This window comes from Sceloporus occidentalis, unplaced genomic scaffold, assembly GCF_023333645.1.
Source record: "Sceloporus occidentalis isolate IW3139 unplaced genomic scaffold, rSceOcc1.0.p SCAF_46, whole genome shotgun sequence".
Taxonomy (NCBI): domain Eukaryota; kingdom Metazoa; phylum Chordata; class Lepidosauria; order Squamata; family Phrynosomatidae; genus Sceloporus; species Sceloporus occidentalis.
The window spans coordinates 1,196,264-1,212,336 of NW_028317026.1; the positions used below are offsets into that span (position 1 = coordinate 1,196,264).

Sequence of the window (16,073 nt, forward strand, 5' to 3'; positions counted from 1 at the left end):
TTCAAGATTTTTTTAAAATTCCGATCTCTTAGTGCTTTGTATGGTTCGTATGCATTTCAGTGTTTGCAGTATGAAAACTAATACTTTTTAAGACATTAATTTAAGTGTACATCTAATAATTTGACTCACAAGCTTTCATAAAATACATTGTCATGTAAAATAATGTTTTTTGTTTTTTTTTTATTTTGTAGATACGTTTGCAGGGAAGCCTTTTGGATGGCCCTGGAGCAGGCCAGATGGAAGAGGAAAGAACCAACCATAATGAGGGCAGTAGATTGAGTCCACTCTTAATACATCCAGCACCTGCTTGCCAAACCAAGATCACAAAGCTTCAAAATGGGAGCCTGCCAACTGAGGACACCCATATCCAAGTTAATGGTGACAAATATTTACCAATTAATAGCAGCTACAGTGTCCCACACATGAAAGGAAACCAGGAATGTGCCGGTTCTGATCTACTACATGAAAACAGACGGTTTTTTAACCATCTTCAAAATGGCGGGATAAAACGTACGTTTAGCGAACCTTCGCTTTCAGAATCCCATCTATTGAAAAAAGTTAAAGGACATGATATGGTTAATGGAGAAAATCAAGGTGACTTAAGAGATAATAATAATCCACAAAACGTCTCTGATTTCTGTAGTAAAGATGAATCGGCAAGAATATTAGAACAAGAAAATCCAGGGTTTCAGGTTCCCAGCAATCCGAGTAAAGATCATAATTCCCACAACGGAGACATTGTCTTATGTCGCAATGATAAGACAGTGCCAATGTCAAATGGTGCTAATGTTTCTGCCTCTTCCATGGAAACCATTCATAGCGAGCTCCTGGAAAATACACACCCTCAATATTATCATGACCAGGTTTCCATTGCAATGCAGAAGAATACACCTCACATGGATGCCATTAACACTCTAAATGATGCTAGTAATGACTTGTCTCCTCAGACAATTCATTCACCACATACCTCAGGGCAGGTCACTTCCCACCAAACCTTGAACTCGGTGCTGCCTCAAGGGCCAGATGCAATGGCTGTTGAGGCCTCTAATGGTGACAGTTTCAGCGAGCCAGCTGCATTACCTGAAAGCTTTTCACTTAACCTAAACGAACAGGAACAACTTCGAAAGGAGACACCCAAGTATAACTCCCATACGTTATTGGATGGAAACTGTGACTCACTTGATGCAGTGGGGCAGACCTCCGCCCAGAACCAGTCTGTTTCTACCAATACTTCTTTCCCATGTGTGAATAGGAGCTCTGACAATGAGCCTGCTGAGCACGATTCACTGGAAAAAGATCCTTTTCATTCATTGCAGTTAAACAAATTAATGTATTCCCAAGAAACAGAACAGTTAAATTCCAATCAGAACCCATATGATGGCCTGATATTTAATCCCACTCCACCCAATGAACCTGCTCAGACACATGATCCAGCAGTCTCAACGCACTCTGCTACTCCACACGCACATGGCACAAAACATATGTTGCAACCCACCGAGTTGCCCTCTCTGCACTGTTCTTCAGGAAGAGAGGCTGCATCTGAAAACACGGTTCCCAACATGTGTCTGTTTGACAACAGTACAAAGAGGCAAAATCAGTCTATCCTCCAACAAAATAGCAGGGAGAATTGCAACGGAGCAGGGAAAGGCACAGAAGAAAATAGGCAGCAAGCAAATCCTTATTTGAAACAGGACTGGTTAGAACGTGATCCTAATCAATGTAGAAAGAGAGGCTCTTCCCAGAATTCTGATTCGGATTTATTGCATTTGCTTCTAGAGTCCCAGTCACAAAACCAGATGAAGCTAAAGCAGTATACAAGAAAACAGGGTCTAATAAACGAGAGCCCATACAACCCAGACATGCCAAGCGACATGACAACACTGCAGCCAAACAGTCATGATCATCAGCTAAATTTCCAAAAGCACTTAAACGAGGCTAAACAAAATGATTCCCATATACAGTCACATGCACAGAAAAGCAATGATAATCTTTTTAGCTTCAAGGCAGCTTCTGAACCTGAGCAAGTGTTTGATCAAGGTTTAAAAAAGCACTTAAACCTGCAGACATCTCGAGCTGAGACTGGACCAGTTCCCCACAATTTGCAGCAGCCACTGCACCAGCAGAATACAAAACAATGTGAAAGCCCACAGCTAAATCATAACCAAAACGTTCAACAGAGGCATCAGCAAGAATTGCAATTGCAACATGCCCACCATCACTCACTGTACGGTAGCATCCAAACTAAGGAGAGCACTCAAAACTCAATAAAACATGAAGAAAACTCTATGGTTCTGAATCAGTACCAGAATTCTCTACAGTACCAGCTGTCAGCTCAAGAACTGGAGATGGATCCAAGGAAACATTCAAGTAACACAGATTCCACTTTCTGTCAAAATCAGGAACCCAGCACACATCACACAGAACGTCCTTTTGCAGGCAAAGAGCTGTATGCTCCTGAGAAGATGGAGTCTGGTAAATGTTATGCACAAGGGGTAACAGGTGCATTGCAGCACATGAAATATTATCAGAATAATAGTTCTCAGCAGCGAGACACACACAGTTATCAATCTACAAAAAACAGAGTCCCCATCCCTCAACATCCACATCAACAAACCCAAGAGAACAGTAGACTGAGCCAAGATGTTTTTGTGCCCCAGAGCACATCAAACCAAAAGAGATACCTGCTACAAAGCCAACCTACTACTCCATTTTCACAGGATCAAACAGGATATAATTTAGATTTTGCAAACCAAGTAGATTGTATTCCAAAACATGCTGCCCTTAGACATCACCTACTTCAACGACGGGAGCAACAAAGGCATGAAAGCCCCCTTGGGCTTAAAACTGCTAAAATGGAGAGCAGCTCCCACTGTATGCGTACACCCATGGAGAACAAAACAGGCAAAAAAACAATCAAACAAGAGAGTCAGCATTTTGGCACAGAGAACATACAACAAAAGAGTATCATCGAAACAATGGAACAGCAAATGAAACAGTATACTGGGAAATCATTGTTTCATCATCATGTGTCCACCATCAGATCACCCAAGCACGTGAAGGTGGAGTCCTCAGGTCCTGTTACAATCTTAAGTACACACACCGGTTCATCAACGTTGGATCATCACAGTGTTCATCCTCAAGAAAGAACACCAACCAAGAGGGCAGCGGGATCTGCCCTGAATCATTTTTTAGAATCACCTTCTAAGCTTCTGAGCACCCCAGTGAAAAATCTTTTGGAGACGACCCCTGTAAAAACACAATATGATTTCCCGTCATGCAGCTGTGTGGGTAAGTGGCATTGTCAGGCAAAAACTAATTTAAGAATTAGTTGTGGTGTAATTGTAGCTTCATTTTTAAGAGAATGTTAGACCTAGCCGTGTCATTCACTGAGGTATCAAAATAAATAAATAAGTATCACTATTTGATTTTAGACAGTTCCAAGATTACAAGCACTATGTAGTGCAGCATATGTTGGATTATTGTAAAGAAGAATAATTTCATATTACATTGACCTAGAATCCATGTTGTCTTTCTTTGATAAAAGACTTTTTCCACATATTGAAGTACAGTGTCTCAGCAATCTTTAGGTTAGGCACAGGGATGTTGAATGTAATGATTTACATGTAGTGTAAAAAAGAAGGCAAATTAACGTAACTGTTTGAAATCCTTTTGATTTGAACAGAACAAATCATTGAGAAGGACGAAGGACCCTATTATACACATCTTGGGGCTGGACCTAATGTGGCAGCTATCAGAGAAATGATGGAAGAAAGGTAAATGGCATTTTTTTTAAGTAAAGTGTATTTCCCAGGAAAAGTGTATCCTATGGACCAGTTGAAAGAGACGATCTATCAGAGTTAAAAGAGAACATCTACCGTTTTCTTTTTATTACTGTAAAAAAATTATGCAAAATACTGTGGAGAATGTAGTTATTTTTTAAAAAAAGTTCTAGTTTTCATTATTTAGTGTTTTTTAGGCAGCGGCATATTAGCCATTTTTATGTGCTCTAGCTATGTTATCTTAGCTTGATCTATGAGACAAACAACTTGATCTCATCTTACTGCCTGTGATAAACAATGGAACAGCTCATGTTTAATCACCCAGCGGAGCATTCTGCCTAATGAGTATGTATAGGAAGGAACTACCTAGCACTGCCATAAAGAATCAGCTCAGTGTGGTGATTGTGCAGAAAAAGTCACCTAATGTTTGCAACAGGGTTGACGTTCCTGGAGGGATAGGCCAAATGATTTAGGTAACCTGAAAAAATGGTCAGAGCTGTGGCAACTGGCATTTAATGTGGATAAATGCAAGGTAATGCATCTAGGGCATAAAAACCCAAGGGCAGAGTTCAAAATATTTAATACTGTCCTAACCTCAACGTGCGAGGAAAGTGATTTAGGGGTAATTATTTCTGAGGATTTAAAGGTAGGCAGACAATGCAGTAGAGCAGCAGGTAATGCTAGCAGAATGCTTGGTTGTATAGTTAGAGGTATTAGCAGTAGAAAGAGGGAAGAGCTCAGTCTCACTGGTGAGACCTCACTTGGAGTATTGTGTACAGTACTGGAGACCGTATCTCCAGAAGGATGTAGAAAGTTCAGAGAAGGGCTACTAAAATGGTTCTTGGATTACAGGATAAAATTTATCAGGAAAGGTTAAAAGAATCTTAACATATATAGCCTGGATGAAAAGGAATCAACACTATAAATGAGGAGAGTATAGTTAAAAGAAGCAGACTACCACAACAAGAGGACATAGTCTTAAATTGGAGGAGCAAATGTGTAAAAATGGGTCTGCAGGTAAATGCAGATTATTAGGAGATCAAACTGGATTTTGCCAATGCTTGATTACCTCCATTACTGTGTATGCAGCACAAAATGTTATGCTCAAGTTGAAAATATTTATTTCCATGGAAGTTCCCCTTCTTTTGTCCTAGTGAGAAAGTAAGCAATCTCTGGTTGGTCTACTTCCTGCGTTTACAGTGGGCTATGCTGGTTTTATTTAATTCTTATACAAACCACACTGTTCATGGAGATGTGTCATGATTCCCATTATTTATTAGGCTGGTTATTGTAGATTTATTGAAGCGGTCACTTTGGGGTTAGTTAGAATATCTGTATTTTGGAACATACTGGTTGGTTCTGTTTTTTAAGACTGAAGGGGACACATAGGCGTCTGTTCATTGACACCTGAAAATGTTTAGCAGTTGGTAAATTTAGCAGTTGGCCAAGCACTTTTTGCTTTTTATTTTTTATAGTGAAAATCGAAGGGGATCATTCTCCAGGATGATATCATATTTCAGGTCACCCCTGCTCTAAATACAGTATCTGCCGACATTAAATAAGGAGAATTGGTTAATCAAAGAGCATTATTACTTTGGGGTTTGGGACCAGAAAGTAGTCCCTTTCCCCATTAATTAACTGTTTCATTTTTAGCAACCTTCATTCATTTCCCCAATGGTGGTGATGGAAAGCACCGAAACTCCAGTAGAAAATACAAATATAGATTATAGTAGACATAAGGCTGAAAAACAGCAAATCCAAACTTCATTCTGCATATTTTTTTGTTAGAATCACACACATTTAGAAGCAGCAGGTAGGGTGTTCTGAAATCTGCATAAGAGACCCCAACGCATGCAACGTGCTGCAGAATTGTTTGGTGTTTTAATGTATTTATGTTCGTATTTGTTTTGTAGGTTTGGTGAAAAGGGGAAAGCTATTAGAATTGAAAAAGTGGTTTATACGGGCAAAGAAGGCAAGAGTTCTCAGGGATGCCCAATTGCAAAATGGGTAAGTGAAGGAATCGTCAACAAAAAATGCTTTGTTTTATTCATTAATTTTTACATGTAATAAAGTTCCCCTTTGTTCTCTGAAAAGAAGTGTTTTCAGAACAAAATGCTAGCCCCCCCAGCTCTGAGACAGACTATCTACGAACTATTTAAGATGTTGGGACATAAACATGGCTGAAAATCCAGCCTGTAATGTTTACTGAATGAGTCCTTCAAGCTTTTGGAATGTTCTAAAACAATAGCTACCAAGCCACTTGAATTTTAGCTGTGTCCCTATTTTGCACCGGCTTGCTCAGTGATGCCCCGCGAGCATGTGAATCTTAAGATGGGTTAAGAAAGTAATGTCTTTTAGCTCCAACCATTGCCAGAATGCAAGAGGAGCCAGGTTGTCACATTTAAAATATAATTTACTTTGATGAAATATACCTAAAATCCACTAATATGCTTACATTTTATATCTTCGTTGAAGTAATGAGATTGCTAACAAATGCCTATGCATTAAGATGTATTTAGCTGAGGTTTGCATACTGGGCTATGCATGACGGAATATGTCTTCCAACATGTTTTTGGTAAATGTAAGGATTTTAGATAATTTATCAAAGTAAATTATTTTTGTATATTTAGCAAATAAAAAATGGTAAGCAAAAAAACAGTATCACGTGACACCGGTTATTTGGGGTATTTTTTTGTATTATAAATAAAGCTTCTTACAGTTTAGGTATGTATTTTTTATTAATGGAATCTCTTAAATAGCCAACCATACTCTATCTAGATAACAACATAAAAAATGTGTGTTATGGTTTTTGACTTAATATACTTAATAATCCACATTACAGCAGAATTTATTTTGCTGCTGGATATACCTACATATTTTGTTTTCAGTACACATTTTTACACCATGATTCTAGTTTATAAATTATTATTTATACACAATTGCTCTTAAGGCGTCAGTTTTATCTGTGCGTCCAACATAGCAAACACAGAGTCTTAAAAGAACTGACCTTTTTTATGTAATAGCCATAAATGACGTGCAATATATAACCCATGTCTACAGATGGTAGAGTCTAAATATGAAATTTAAGTAAACTGAAATATATGGTCATCTAAACATATTACAAAAACATGTAAAACACCTGACTACATATCAGAAGACACGGGGATGTATTCACTAAACTGAGTGTGCAGGAGAGTCGAGTATTTGATTTCTCATTCTGGAGCAACCCTAGTAATAGCTTAGCCTATCCTACATTATAGATAATAAAAATACGTCACAACAGTCCTAAATTGGGACACATTTCTTTATCTATTAGATTTTGTGGTACATAATCTGTATGTCATTCCTGGTGGCAGGTGGTATCTTTTATGATTTTTATTTTTTTTTTATAAGTTGAATAACCAGCAAGCGAATTTCAGCCTTGTTTATTCTTCTGAAAAGGTTTTAGATAAATGCACCTGTAGAGCTTGTCTTGCTATCTCCATTTACCCAGCTGTGTGTGCACAGAACTCACGTGTTAATAAATTAAGATTTCCAGACACTCAATGGAATCATTCATCTGAACTGCAGTTTCTTTTTATTGGGATTATATTTAGATTGGCTGCAGCCATTTGTAAATTCTGATTTTATTGTATTATGTAATTGAATTAATGTACCTCTGAATAATTTATAGCCCTGCAAATTAACATTTTGGTAGCTACAAGGCACAGTCTCTGTCACAAAAATTTAACATAAGATGAGCTTTTTTCCGGATTCGTTATCTCTGAAGTTATCTCAGACACATTTTCAGCACGGTTTTGTGGGATGTTTTTTACATTATGATTACCGCATTTGTATTGAAGAGGCAAGGAAGTATAGTGTTCACAACAAGGAAAACATGTTTGTCTGTACACCTTTCATATTATTTTGCATTGTAACCTCACCTTGACTGCATGTGCCTTTCTTGGTATGTTGACAGGTTATTCGTCGGAGTGGAACGGACGAGAAGCTGCTGTGCTTGGTGAGAGAACGGGCTGGTCACTCCTGCGAGACGGCTGTGATTATTATTCTTATACTGGTGTGGGAAGGAGTTTCTTTGTCGTTAGCCGACAGGTTATACAGTGAGCTCACCGAAACACTTCGGAAATATGGAACCTTAACAAACAGACGTTGTGCGCGTAATGAAGAGTAAGTTCTGCCATTTAATGGGGCTAAAGGCAAAGCTTCGTATTCTATTCCGCTATGCGCCCCCCCTCCTCTGTGGACGTGTGATTAGACAGTAACACATCTGTTTTTATGTTTCATACTCACGCTTGTACAGTGTCTCAACCGTTTTAGTGGAATTACTACCTTCACTGGGTGATAGATAAGTTAAAGGGTTAAACAGTAACTTGTACTGGTAATTCTCAGGGGACCAAATAAATCCAGTGGCAACATGGATTTGTCAAATGGTCTTATCAGTTGTGTTATCAAGAACTTTGAAGATAAGGCTCTTTAAGGTCCCAGTGTTTTACTATATTAAAGATTAAACATGCTTTAAAAACGAGTTAAACAGATAGTATGCAGTGGCATGGTAACTAAAATGGTATCACCCCACTACCCACTAGAGCTGTGCAAATGGGCCAAAAACAATTCGGACACATTTTTTGGCTTATTTGCTTTCGGGCAACGAATTACGCTTCCTGCCCGTTTGTTTCGGCCGAATATTTTGGGAGCATTTTTAATTTGGGACCGAATCCGTCGCCCAGCGCCCACATTCCCACTCATTGACACTCTCACGCTTTCTAAATGGTACCCTACCTTCTCTGCCAACGTCTTTTGCTTCTGTATCCTCTTCTTCATCTTCTGTTTCATCTGCATCTCCGCAGCATAACCTGGTGGGAATTTCCCGCCAAAATGACAGCACTTTCGGTCACGTCCATTCTTCGGTCCTCCAATTTTACATGTTTTTTAATATGTTTAGATGACCCATCTCTACACATGGTTTCTATATTGCACTTGATTTATGGCTATTTCATAAAATAGGTCACTTATTTTAAGACTCTGTCAAGGTATAATTCATAAACTGGCATCATATTGTAAAAATGTGGGCACACTTAAAAATAATATCCTATGTTCTCCCACTTTCTTTTTAGGCGCACTTGTGCATGCCAGGGGCTGGACCCCGAAACCTGTGGTGCCTCTTTTTCTTTTGGGTGCTCATGGAGTATGTATTACAATGGGTGCAAGTTTGCCAGAAGCAAAATTCCACGAAAATTTAAACTTCTCGGTGATGATCCAAAAGAGGTTGGTGTTGATTTTTCATGACATACAAACTAACAGCAGGTAACTGTTAGCTATGATTCATTTGGCATTAAAGCTTGGCAGATGTGATCGATTGCAAAAGCTGAATGCATGACCCATGTTCCATGAGCAGTTCTGGATATTGTTTGAAAAAAGGGCTGTGTTCCCAGATCTCCAGTTTTAAATATGATCAGGGCTCTTTCAAGTGCCTGGAAACATTGCAAGGATCTGTTTATTTTAGTCCTGGCCTTGTCCCTCCACATGAACATGTTTCCATTTATAGTCTAGATTGAGAATTTTGCATGACTCATTCTGTTACTGTTTCTTCTGTGGTCACCTAGTTACGTCACACGATGTCTGAAAACTAATCAGAAACATTACCTTGCATTTTTTTCTGGCCTGTGTATTTCCAACTTCGTACACCGACCTACAATACCGTAGCTTATGCCTCCCACTGCTTCACTCTTTAACATGAATTAGGCATATGATGGGGTGATTTGAATCTACCACTATTACCTTACGTATTGTATATAAATTATTGTCCACTTAGTTACCAAATTAACCAAATTGAATTCATAATTGGGTTCAATTTCACATCCACAGATTACTGCCAGCCCTGTTTAATCTAAACATCAATTAAATAGAACCTGTCTTGCAAAATTAAGTAAACTAAAAGGTCTCAAAAAGCAGCACAGTTCAAAAACAGATAAGAAACAAAGTCGTTGACATCTATCTGTCTGACAAGGGTTTCAAAGCCATTTTTAAGGCTTTGGGACTCCAGCAAATGACAGAGCTATTATCTACAAATGGAGAAAACTTGAAACAGCGGTGAACCTTACCAGGAGCAGCCAACATACCAAAATTGCTTAGCGCTTTAACTTAAATAAATAAAATGTTAGTTGGATCATCTGAAACATGAAAATGTGATGGGAAGGGGGCAAACACTTTTTCAGAGCACTATATTAGGGCTGCAACAACTAATTGATGATAATCGTTGCCAACCAATTTCATTATCGATTAGTTGAATTGATTTTATCGAAGATAAGATGAGGGGTTTTTCAGAGCAGATGCTCTTAAAAATACCCCTCATTTTATAATCCGACCTCAATAGAGTGGCATATCTGGGGTATAAGGCATATCAGGGGGCACAGTGGCATATCTGGGGTATAAGGCATATCACGGGGTTTAAGGCATATCAGGGGGGTATAAGGCATATCACAGGGCACAGTGGCATATGGGGAGATATAAGGCATATCAGGGGAGGGCTGAGTGGCATATCTGGGGGTATAAGACATACAAGGGGTATAAGACATATCTGGGAGGCAGAGTGACAAGCCTGGGCTCAGATGTGCAGGTTGGGAAATGAAAACAAGAAATGCATTTTTCTCAATCAAAGTCTTTGTATTCTGCTGTTTGTTTGTACATCAAGTTACTTCATTAAATTATTTTAAATAAACAAGAAATTTACATTTTTTATCCGATTAATCGATGAAAATAATCGTTATTTGCAGCCCTACACTATATAACAGCTAATGGGAACATATGTTAGGGGGGGTTCCATTATTTGTATGTGGGGCAGGCTTGCTTTTCATGGAGTGATGTAAAAAGACAAATGTGCACATACTCTTTACCTTAGCTAAAAAAGTGCTGTAGGTGTTCAGCATAGGAAGACTTCTTAGTAACTAAAGACATCAAGATTATTCCTTGTAAATAATGCAGCATATTAATCTGCCTAAAAATCACAATTTATTATTAGAGATTGTGTAGACCTGTATAATCAAAATCAGATCAAAATAAAACTGTGATTGTAGTGTCCTCTACTGCTTGCCATCTGTATCTGCCTGAAAAACAAAAGAACAATTTTACAACAAATCAAAAAGTGGTCCACGTAAAGGCAGCTGAGTGCAAGAAAGCATATGAATAAACTAAGATTTTTTGTTATCAGTGGTCCAGTTTTTGGGGGCAATAAATCCCTGAATATAGCCTGCAGGTTGTTTTACATAATTTATGTATAGGAATTGTGTTTTTCTTAGCACATTTACATTGTCTAGTGACCTCATTGTGGAGTATTTGGAACTCCTGGACTGCAAAATGTTAATTTGATCACATTTTCTTTTATATTACCAAAGGAAGAGAAGCTGGAAGCCAATCTGCAGCACTTGTCAACCTTGATGGCTCCAATCTACAAGAAACTCGCACCTGATGCCTACCATAATCAGGTGAGTTTGCCAACATGGTCCTTCTTGTGGAACTTACTTGGGTCAATCACTTCCTCCAAGTCTCATAATGAGTTTTGACAAGTTGTTCAAGTCTTGGGAAATGCACAGCAGCCAAACGTTTCACTAAACGGCCAAGGTGCTATTGAATTCAGAGTGAGTTCAGTGGACGTTACTGGATACTGTGTGCTGTGCATATTTTTTTAAAATAAATTCAACTGTTTGGGAGTTGTCAGCTTATCCACGTTCCATGTTTCTTTCATGCACCTGGAAGTAACCATGATATCAGATGTTTTCAGAATGTAAAAGTATGCTTATTAGTATGTGACGTACAACGTTAATGGCATTTATTATTTTCCTACTGTATAGATCGAGCATGAACACAGAGCTCCCGACTGCCGTCTTGGTACGAAGGAAGGTCGCCCTTTCTCGGGAGTCACAGCCTGCCTAGATTTTTGCGCACATTCCCACAGAGATTTGCACAATATGCAGAATGGCAGCACACTGGTCAGTATCTGTGTTCTGAATAACTATATTTGAACTTATTGAGTAGCTGCAAAGACACTGAAATGAAAAGCAATCTGTTGTTATTAGGAAAGTCTACCCATTTACTAACCAGTAACAATGCATCTTTTTAATATAATAATCACATCAGTGCAGAGTGGTCCTATGATTCACGCACTAATTGGCTGCCTGAAGCAGCCAATCAGCTGCATTGATGTTCTCCCATTGAAATGAATGGGAAACCTTCCTTGAATCCAACCCTAGCCAAGCCAGTGTGGAAGCTGATTTGCTGTACGTATATCAAGAGATGTGTTCAGCTTAATTGCATGGTTAATAAAAGTAGGTGAGGTTTACTGTTTGCTATACATCCTTTTTATCACAATCTTGTCCTGATGATAATATTACAAATAAAACATTTATCTAATTAAACATATCATGGCTGGTGCAGAGGCACATGTATTACGGCATGTATTTGGCATTCTCAGGATTTTTCATAAGGCACTAGCGCTTTTGTTACAGGTATGGTTGTGCTTGTACCAAGGACCTTTTCATCCATGTACATACTCTGCCTCTGTCTATGTTAAGATATTATGTTTATTTTTTAACCTAGGTTTGCACTTTAACCAGAGAAGACAATCGTAATATCGACAAAGTGCCACAAGATGAGCAACTGCATGTCTTACCTCTATACAAGGTCTCTGATGTGGATGAATTTGGAAGTAGGACAGCTCAAGAGGAAAAGAAAAGGACTGGTGCTATCCAGGTTCTGTCTCACTTCCGCAGACAAGTAAGGATGCTGGCAGAACCGGTGAAGACGTGTCGCCAAAAAAAGTTAGAAGCCAAAAAAGCTGCAGCAGAAAAACTGTCTGCTGCTTTGGAAAATGGCACAGGCAAGCATGAAAAGGAGAAACCATCACGCTACAAGAATGCGCAGCTGGAATCGGCCACCCATGAGAAACCGCTGGCAGGTAAGTTTAGATGACAGATGGTCACCAGTTAGTTGGAGAAAGCGAAATGGTAAAAACATGTTTTAAACAACCCACAGTAGGTTCGCGAGATTTCTGTTTTGTTGAACAGCTTATTTTTTGTTTTGGTGCATGTGTTAACAGAATCAGTGTTACCTTTCAGTAAGGCCACCAATAGTTCATTTTAGTGACCTTCAAAACAATAAGGTGCAAATTGACAATTTGTTACAATGAGCATGCCAGTGAGGATTAACTTAAATCCCAGTGAAAAGGAACATACCCTTCCTTCAAGGAGCATGCATAGTGTTTTCATGAAAAAAGAAAGCATGACGATTACATAGCTATACCAACCCCTTTGCAGCGGGTGCCCTATTACCAGTGATGTACGCGGTATGCCATGAGTGACAGTGCCAGTTGCACTCAGGATTTCAGAGAGAGGGCTCTCCGCTAACAGATTGTCTAATAGTGCTGGTGTCCCTGATGAACTGCCTCTGACTGGTTACACATGCTGCTTACTGTATAATTTCATGTAAAAGATCTCTAGCGATGTCACACTGCCCTATGATTTAAAAAAAAACAAAACATTTTAAACATAAAATAATAATAAAAAGCAATACGGTTATAGAGAAATGCAAAAAATTCAGCAGAAATCTAAAATAAAAAAAAACTTTGTTGTCTACCAGCCCAACAGTATTAAAAAATGAATAGGATTCAATTTTTGCCTCATTTTTTATTATTCATTACTAATTACTAAGTATTATGTTATATGGTTTTGAGCAAAAAATACTAATCCTGGAAAAATTGCACTAAATGAGAACACAAAAAAAGCTGTGTTCTTGTAGGTGCAAAATAACACTTACGGGGTTAAAAGACCTACTGAGAAAAACTATAATTTATATTCTTCAAGGAGCTCATTGGGAATGATTGCAGGTTTTTTAATGGTGCAAAAAATGTCTGTTTTATTCATAGATTGTTGTGAAGTACACATTGGGTAAGTCCTTGAGAACTACACAAATAATTATGGGGCTGCACAATATTTTTCACGAACATCACAGTTGTTAAGGTCACAGATCACTTTGGTGACAGCCACTTGGATATTTGGTTTTTTTGGCACAGTGCTGCATTCACATTTATTGTCCAGAATATATTCCTAATAGGGGACAGTGTCTCGAAAATATGCACAACGTATATTGATATACATACCTACCTCACCTGGTAATTGCTTATTCCTGTTTAAGGTGGTGTTCCCCCATGCTAATATAATCTTATTGATAATAATAATAATGTGTCATTTTAGTCGTTACTAAGTTGTTATAAAGGTTTTAAAGCACACCAGGAAAAATAAGAAGTATGTTCAGCTGTTGTAGCAACATGTCAGAGCATTCTCATTGACTCATGACTGACCCGGAAAAATATGCCATTGGAAATGTTAATGGACAGTGCCTGTAAATGATATAATTATTTATGGACTTTGGAGTAGCAACAGAAGTAACAATGATTGCAGGCCTAGTGCTGAATGTGGTTATAAGTGCTATATTCATTGGAGGAAATGAAACACCACATTACTTACTAATTTAATTTTCTGAAGGAGCCCGTTATTGATGCAAAGGTCCCGTTCTTCCAGTAATGTAGTCCTGGCAGTTGCCTTAACTGAGGTAAGACCAAAAGGCATAATATTTTAGTACTTTAGCCTTCAAAGTGAAGGGTAATTGCAAATATAGAAGACCTACAACGATAGCGTCTCAAGGATATGTACATGAATAGAGATGAAGTGAAAATGGGTTCAAGGAGTACCAGGTGGGGTATGTTTTATCATAGTGGTTTATTAGGATATACATTTTTATTATGTTATAATTTTCCTAAGTATGTTTTCCAGTAAAGTATAAAAAGCTTTAATGGTGTTCTCCTTGTTTGTTTTTTATTTCCAGATATTTTACGGATTTCAGGACCTGGTGTGAACCATGGCTCCGTTACTAATGTTAATCATACCCACCCCATACGTTCTTACCCGGCATCAGATCAAACAAATCCTTATGCAAGAATTCAAAATCTGCCTGACCCATATCAGAATGCAGCATCTCCATATCCTGGATCTAACTTTGCCGACGTTTTCCATGCCCCCTCCAACTGTGCCTCTAACCTTATGAATCCCTACCAAGGATCCTTAACTCAAGGTAAACCATGCCCCCCTTATCCATGTAATGGAAATGCACCCTTAGACAACCACTCATCATATATCAGCCCATATTCTCCACACCCACCATCTATGGATTTCTGTAAATTTAAGAACCAAGACCCTATGACTAAATTAAATCTGCCTCCAGTCCATTCATTATACCAGCAGAGGTTTGCAAACAGCCAAACGTATGGCCACAAGTACTTGAATTACGGAAATGAAAGCATGCAGGTTGGTGATTTTAGTGGCTATAATCATAAACCAAATTCTCACCATATGGGGTCTTACAACCCCTACCCTTTGCATTCAGCAGATAATCACTTAATGGATGGTGCCTATAAATCCAAATCTGGCCTAACTAATCCAGATTACTCATCTATGAACAAAAATGGCGAGTATCCTCTTCCACACTCCTATCGTGCTCATGAGTCTTCAAGTACTTTAGGTGGCAGAGCAGGCTCTCTGCATCCTCATGGTAAAAACAGTGAAATACACTCACATGTATCCAACGGGATATCTGAAATGCTTCCAGGTCTTAACCATGACAGGACTACTGTTGGAGGCCTCAGCAGAACTAATGGTGCTAACGTTCAAGAAAAGATGACACAGGCCTCAGCTCCAGTACCAGAGGAGAACGAGGAAGTTTGGTCAGACAGTGAGCAAAGTTTTCTCGATCCTGACATAGGAGGTGTAGCAGTGGCCCCAACTCATGGTTCAATCCTAATCGAATGTGCAAAGCGTGAGCTTCATGCGACAACACCATTGAAAAATCCCAATAGGAATCACCCTACCAGAATATCCCTTGTTTTCTACCAACACAAAAGCATGAATGAGCCAAAACATGGGCTGGCGTTATGGGAGGCAAAGATGGCAGGTAAGGCCAGAGAAAAGGAAGAAGAGTGTGAAAAATACGGCCCAGACTACGTGGCTCCAAAATCTAACAACAAGAAAGCAAAGCGAGAGCCCATTGAGCTGGCACAAGAAACTGCAGAACCAACCTATCTTCGTTTCATCAAATCCCTGACGCAGAGAACAATGTCAATAACCACAGATTCTCTCGTTGCTACATCCCCATACGCCTTAACACGGGTTACAGGACCTTACAACAGATACATGTAGTCTGCTGGTTTACCTCATTTACATCAGAGCGGTGCAGCATTTTCTTACAGGG

General features: G+C 38.9%; 1 protein-coding gene across 1 annotated transcript; it reads left to right on the top strand.

Annotated features, from left to right (window-relative positions):
• Positions 1 to 236: 236 nt before the first annotated feature.
• On the top strand, positions 237 to 16,021 carry LOC149289302 (methylcytosine dioxygenase TET2-like). The gene is made up of 9 exons (XM_089490717.1): positions 237 to 3,288; positions 3,683 to 3,773; positions 5,693 to 5,786; positions 7,738 to 7,946; positions 8,894 to 9,044; positions 11,171 to 11,260; positions 11,627 to 11,764; positions 12,372 to 12,729; positions 14,655 to 16,021. The coding sequence occupies exons 1-9, from the start codon at positions 237 to 239 to the stop codon at positions 16,019 to 16,021; spliced, it is 5,550 nt and encodes a 1,849-aa protein (XP_089346843.1).
• The last annotated feature ends 52 nt before the right edge of the window (positions 16,022 to 16,073 follow it).

What these genes read in the sequence shown, in the direction of transcription:
- LOC149289302 (XM_089490717.1), top strand. Translation starts at nt 237, where the DNA reads ATGGAAGAGGAAAGAACCAACCATAATGAGGGCAGTAGATTGAGTCCA. An exon ending in CTGATGCCTACCATAATCAG is followed by an intron (nt 11,261 to 11,626) that starts GTGAGTTTGCCA and finishes CCTACTGTATAG; the next exon opens with ATCGAGCATGAACACAGAGC. An exon ending in TGCAGAATGGCAGCACACTG is followed by an intron (nt 11,765 to 12,371) that starts GTCAGTATCTGT and finishes TTTTTAACCTAG; the next exon opens with GTTTGCACTTTAACCAGAGA.